General features: G+C 41.0%; 1 protein-coding gene across 3 annotated transcripts in view; it reads right to left on the reverse strand.

Moving 5' to 3' along the window:
• The window catches only part of Cacnb4 (calcium voltage-gated channel auxiliary subunit beta 4), a 251,703-nt gene continuing 244,677 nt past the window's right edge, over positions 1-7,026 (reverse strand). For all 3 annotated transcript variants that reach the window (XM_052182477.1, XM_052182479.1, XM_052182480.1), the window contains 2 exons: positions 4,354-4,539; positions 1-1,719 (listed from right to left, as the gene is read on the reverse strand). In XM_052182477.1, the coding sequence (XP_052038437.1) occupies positions 1,459-1,719; positions 4,354-4,539 (447 nt within the window). In that variant the 3' untranslated portion in view covers positions 1-1,458. The remainder of the gene's footprint in view (positions 1,720-4,353; positions 4,540-7,026) is intronic.

Below are 7,026 nucleotides of genomic sequence, written 5' to 3' on the forward strand. Positions count from 1 at the left end.
AGACACATGCATGTGTCATTTCAGAGACAAGCCCTTTCATAAAGTCATTTGTTTCAAAGGGTCAATTTCAACAATTTATTGGCTTAAAGCCTTCTTTAATAAAATAGGAAATAGGTCACCAATTCCATAAATACACTCATTGGAAATCTAAAGGTTGTTCACTAGCAATGAAACTGAGCAGTCTCCAAACTCTCTCTAATGGCATGCCATAAAACTGCCTTGCTTTCAGTGAGCAAATATATTCTGAATCTCTAAGGTTTTTTTCCCCTGCAATATTTTAATTCAGCGTTTTAACTTTTCCTAATTATTTTGTGAAAACCTAACTTTTGGTACCTAGTTTGATTATGCCCATGAAAAATAAAAGAAGTGATGTAGGGCCAAAGCATTCATTATATTCGAAGACAGAGACTGGCTGAAGCGAGGGGAAGATCCGCAGCCGGGCCGACAGGGCTGCTGAGCCGGTGCCGGAGCCGGTGGGCAGCAGGATGGAGCAGTTTCCCATCCAGAGCCAATGGCTGGTGCATCCAGAAAGGCCTGGCCACATCTCTGCTGTCTGACTCCACATCTCCAGATGTGTGTCGTTGTGTGCAGACTGACTCCAGGAGAAACAACACCTCGTTCTCCATTCCCCGGATCTGGTCATGCTTGGGCCTCTCTTTACTACTCTCAAGTATCCCCCAGATTTTGTCAGCTTCAAACTGGCTAACAGTACTGACTGAACAGAAGGCAAAAACACTTTGAATACAACAGCTGTATCAGGAAAAATAAAAATATTAAAATCTGAGGCGATTATATAATTTCTGCATTAAGATTTCTGAGATCTTTTTTTGGCACTATCAATATATTTGGTAAGTTTGAAAAGCCATTCTGGCAACATTAACATATTATTAAAATGTTTATACATTCCAACTTGAAGTGTAACTTTAGCTTCCAGCAAATAAATACCAAAGCTGGGCTTGGCTTCTATTAGTATTTTGATTTCCTTATTGGGTATTTATTTTTTTCTGATTTTTCAATTGATTTCAACATGCTCAAGTAGACTTTCCAGTCAATTCACCCAAATTCCAACAGGAATTGGTTTATAAATTGGTTCCAACTGGAACTGGTCATTTGGAATTTCCTACACGGGAAATTATTTTATATGTGCCTTGATAAGTACTCTAAGTTACAAATTGATGTGTCTAAAATCTATGAAGAAAACAAAAGGTACTGTTATCATGTAAATGTAGCACTTAAAAATACCTATATGATTGGGCATCTAATACCCATCTAGACTCAAGGGCATAATGTACTTCTATTTAATTCTTGCCCCTAGGATCAAATGACAGCAGCCCACCCGCACAGCAGATACTGTGCCTTGCTTGCCAAATTAAGATGACTGGTTTATCTTAGCAGTACTATGGCAAATTGTCAACAGATGATTTTTGTTTGTTTGTTTGTTTGTTTGTTTCGGCAGCCTCAAAGCCTATGTCGGGAGTCATGGCTGCATCCCCCAGGTGATCCTCGGTTCCTATGGGGTTTGTAAGTGTCCTGGTATGAATCAGGGTAATCTTCTTCCACCAGAGGGTAGTGATCTCGGCTGTGCTGGGAGCTGGAAGACAAGCGGTTCCTACTCTTGCGGGCCCTCTCATTGTGGTAATTTTCATCGGAGGTCATTAGGCTTCGTCTTTCAATTGGAGAATTCTCTGTAGAATGGTTGCTGTGCCTCATTCGCTGACTCTAAAAATATCAGACAGGTCACTGGTTAGATAAGGTCAGTTTTATTCAGCTAAGCATGCTAACACACGTGCAATAACAGGGTCTATAAAACGAGCTGCTGTCTGACCTAATAAAGCATTTCGATTCACAAATGTCCTGCTTAGAATACCTGGTCTTTTTCTTTGGGATGCAACATACAAAGATGCTTCATCTTTGTATATCCAATATATGATATTTGTATCATATACTTTGCATCTTTGTATATCTAAGAATATAAAGACTATAAAGAATATAAAGATATACTTTGCATCTTTGTATATCTAAGTATATAAAGATATACTTTGCATCTTTGTATATCTAAGTATATAAAGATATACTTTGCATCTTTGTATATCTAAGTATATAAAGATATACTTTGCATCTTTGTATAGCTAAGTATATAAAGATATACTTTGCATCTTTGTATAGCTAAGTATATAAAGATATACTTTGCATCTTTGTGTATCTAAGTATATAAAGATATACTTTGCATCTTTGTATAGCTAAGTATATAAAGATATACTTTGCATATGCTTTGTATAGCTAAGTATATGATATTGAATGACTGTGCTTCCTACTGAAACAGAAGATCTAAAAGTGGACTCTTAATAGAACTTAATCTGTTTAGATAGGCTTAACAAGTCTCTCCATTGGAAAAAATGAGGATTATTTTATCATTAGGAAATAAAATTTAGAATAAGATGTACTATTTGATTCCTTTCATGAATTCATAAAAATACTTCTCCTCCAGAAGTCACTCACTATATATTTACTTCATCGTACCCTACATCAATATTCCTTATAGCTTTGAAAAATGAATGAAATTCCTATCTGTACTTTCCATTAAATAATGCATTTGTTTCTGTTTCTGACACAGATATGAAACTCAATCTTCAAATGTAAGCCAAATTCTCTCATATTATCAATTGAAATGAACATCTTAAGACAGTTACTTGATGGCCCAGCATATATTATCTGACTTTTTCTTCTCACTTAAGGAGCACCTATTTGTGTTCCCAGCTTAGATAGGTCACATGGATTATAGAGCAGGAGCATGATGCCACTGAGGGCCCAGGTACCTCCTTTCTAAAGTACAACAGCTTCCCACGGAAGGAAACTCACGTAGTGGGTCACCGATCATGCCATCAAACACCTTTGGTTTCAGGGAGAAGTAGGCCATGGGATAGAGGGCACCACATGAACTTATCAGGGAGAGCTACACGGACAGTTGTTATGTGTTATAAACAAAATGCACCATTAGATCCTCCAGCACTATAAAGTTTACTGGGCCATCCACCTTTATTTCCATCTAGAGTCAGCCATAGCCAATGGGAATGTTGCTCTTAGACGGGTACACCAGAAGGAAAACAAGGCTAGATAGTACCCGAGCACACAGACAGGCTGGACGTCACCGCCGTCCCTTTCCTATAGTCATTTCTAGTGTCAGAAGAAATTTACTTATTTAGCAGGTTCTATGCTTACAAAGGTGCCGTCTGCAGTAAAGTAATGTAGTTATAATAACATTTCAGAGAGTGTCATTTACCTTAGAGTTAACTCTATGAAATCTTCAGTTATAACTACCATTATAACCCATTAAAACCAAAACCAGTGATGTTGCCAAGAGGCTCATTTGAGTGTGTGTTCCTCAGCTTGGAGTTTGGATCCACTCTGGCTGCTTGGTCAATGGTGACTAATTATTACTGCAGAAAGGCCACCACGCCTCTGGCATCTGACTTCTAGGTCTGACTGCAACAGCAGAGCATCAGAAAAGACAAGCTCGGGCTTTCTTTGGGCTATCACCAGTCTCCCTACACTGACCAGGGTAGGCCCCCTAGATACTCTCAGAAACTCAGAAACCTGACACTGTTTCCAAATCTGCTCCTTCATTCTGTTTATACAGTGGGGGAGGGCAGGTTCAGCAGCCTGGGAACAGGACCAGTTAAAGGCAGCCTAGAGGCCAATCTGGGCTGAAGTGCTGTCCATGGTCCCATGCAGTTGAAAGTGCTGTCCGTGGTCCCATGCAGTTGAGAACAAGTTGATTACTATTACTGTGAAAATAGCTGACTACTAAGTCTAGCAGAGATTTCAGAGTCCTCAGAAATCTAAATGAAATTCATTATCTCTTCATAGCAGAATTCTTCAGAGAGAAAAACTTATGGGGAGGGCAGGCTTTCTGACTGACAGATCAGGATCAGTGTAAGGTTTAGTTTTCTCCTTTAATTAAAACAAAATTTAAGCTTTCTTTATTTTATAAGTATGAATATTTGGCCTGCATGTATGTCTGCACCACACGTGTGGCACCCATGGAGGTCAGATCTCCTCAGAATGGAGTTGCACATGGTTGTGCGCCACCGCGTGGCTGCTGGGAACTAAACCAAGGTCTTCAGCCAGAACGGAAAGTGTTTTCAACTGTTGAGCCATATCTCTGGCTCCCTGTGTTAAAAAAAAACAAAAACAAAAACAAAACAAACAAACAAACAAAAAACAATGTCCTCCTCTCTTGCTTCTTCAGATTTATAACTTCATCTTAATTAATTCTCTACTGGACCCTGAAAAGAAGGTTGCAAAAGTTTTAAGCCAAAAAGGTAAAAAATAAAATAAAATAAAATGTAGTACCTGTAATCCAGAGATTGCTGTGGGATACGGAGAGAGGGCTGTCGAGCCCACGTTTCTCCCCAGTAATGGGGTCATAGGGGTGCTACTGCTCGTGTGGGTGGCACGCCAGTATGCCTCCAGATACTCTCCCAGATGTTCACAGGCATCCTCAAGTTGATTCTCATCTAATATAACATCAAACATTTCCTGCAGATTATAAGAAAATCCATCATATTTCTACTATAAGCTTTACTGAAAAGTCCGCTTAAGGCAGAAGTAGCATTCCTCATAGGTAGTAGCGACTATTAAATATTCCAACCTTCCCTGATTTAAAGAGAAAAAGATGAAGGCAGAGAGTCATAGCACACACCTTTGATCCCACACTGGGAAGCAGAGGCAGGTAGATCAAGGCCAGCTTGGTCTACAACAATAACAACAACAACAACAACAACAACAACAAAACCTGAAGGGAGGGAGGCGAGAGGAGGTGAACAAGAACATGAAAACACACATATTCATACTTTCGCACATTTGTTCCTATTCAGCTGAATTCTGCCAATTTCAAAATACCAAAGAAACAAGTTAATGATGATGCCAAAAATAGAGTTCTGAAAATGACTGGCACCACGACTGTGCCCTTGGAATAAGTATTATTCTGGGAAGTAGGTTGAAGGTAACAAGAAGTATATAGCTCATCTCAGAATGCTCATGAAAATGGTTTTAACTGCCCCCATGATAAACAATAAGGAGAGAGTCTGGGACTGACAGTGGAGAACGCACAACAGTGATGGCTGCTACCATGAGACTGTTGTGTGAAATGGTTAAGAACAAGAGACTTTAACTAGGGAAGAAACCACAGAAGAAGCAGTTGGTGTCCACGTTTATGTAGAAAGGACTTTGCTCAGCATTTACCTATAAGCGAGAAGCAGTTTTTGTGCCTTGAAAGAGTAGAACAGTTCTTGTGTTATGGCAGGACTACTTGGAATGAGAAGAGGGTTTACCCAACACATAGACTCTTTGGAGGGAAAGGCAGAAAACCTTGGCACCTTGGCAAGAGAAAGCCATTCTAGAGGGAAGTGCTAACCACCCTGTACAAGTAGAGGGTGGTGGTGAACCTTCCCTCTCCGCCACCCTTGCCACATCCCCACTGTTGTTTGTGAGCTCATTGTACCTATGTAAGAACTTCCAGTATTAAGCCAAGTGTGTATTTACTGCCATCAGCATTGTCCTTGCTGGGTAAAGATTAGTGGCACCAGGAAGACATGGAATTGGCAGTGTCCCAGCTGGTTCCTTCTCACCAGTGCTCAGAACAAAGGATTCCTGAGGCTGTCATCACTGCATAAACTGCCTCCTCTCCAGTGTTTACTATTTGCTTACTTTTGGTGCCCAGGGCTGAACCCATGAACTCAGGAAAGCTAAACACATACTTGGCCACTGAGTTGTTCTTCCAGCCCACTATCAAATACTCACTGTATCAACCTTCACTGAAAAAAGTTGTGCCCAAACTGGAAAGGAATTTGAAGGTCCTTATCATAGAAGCTAGTGACTTTAGTTCACACTGACCCGTTTGAAAAGACTCAACCAGGTCAACTTACAGAGAGTAATGCCTCCCTAAGAACAGTTAGCAATTGCAGGGAACCATGGAGTTGGCCTGGCCCAGCTGCCTTGACAGGCATGTGTTACAGGTTTTTCAGGATAGAGTCCATGGCTTCTGAGGCACAATGTGCCTTCTAGTTCCTGAGAGACCAACACACTCCTTTAGGCAGTGAAGCGATCGGCCATTTTGTGTTTCTCTGTATGTTCCCTTAGTCAGGAAGGCATGGAAGCCTGACAGGGCAATTGCTCTTAGACATCAATCTGGTTTACCACGTACAACTTACAGACTTCTTTGTATCCTGGGAACTGCAGTTTTATTGAGCTACAGTTCTTCCAGCCTAGGTCTGGCTTCATTTCCCATGGCTCTATCAGATGACCCTGATCCAGACCCTTACAATCTATAACATTTCCAGCACATTTTCTATGCACATTTCACTCATCCACACAATATTTACTCAGCATTTACTTTGTTCCAGGCTCTGTGGGTATTCATTGGCAAAGAAGTCCGACCTCACCCTGTGCTTGACAGTCATACATATCACATGGTGGGAGAGACAAGCTTTGAACACTTAATAATCCTTGTCACACTGAAACTAATTCAGAACTATACAGAGACTGTTAATGTTTGGAGCCGTGGCTTAAAGTTCTATAGTTAGGAAGAGATCTAGAGAGACTGGTATAACTTATGAGGAGGGAGAAATGATGAGTAAGTCAAATAATTCTATATGGAGAGGAAAGAAAATAAGGCAAGTAAAGAAGGCCTCTGTGGCCCATGAGACTCAGAACACTTAGTACCTAGAGTTTTGGTTGCCAGAAACCCTCTCCGTAAATCTTGCTTCCCACCAAGTAAACCAAAGAAGCTTCTCTCTCTTGCCACTGAAAACCTCCTCCCCTGGTTAGCAGAGACATCAGCCATCACAAGATGAGACCTGAGACCCGTCCTCAATGCTCTGAGAATGAGCACAGTGTTGCTTCAGTGCTAACTTGAGCAGAACAGGACCAACTACAGCCCCAAAGCACCACAGAGTGGAAGGACAGTGGGCAGTGGGTGGCACTCACTGAAGGGCCCCTTTCAGCTCTACCCAGCTCCACTGTTTG

Source organism: Apodemus sylvaticus, chromosome 5, assembly GCF_947179515.1.
Source record: "Apodemus sylvaticus chromosome 5, mApoSyl1.1, whole genome shotgun sequence".
In the NCBI taxonomy this organism is placed as follows: Eukaryota; Metazoa; Chordata; class Mammalia; order Rodentia; family Muridae; genus Apodemus; species Apodemus sylvaticus.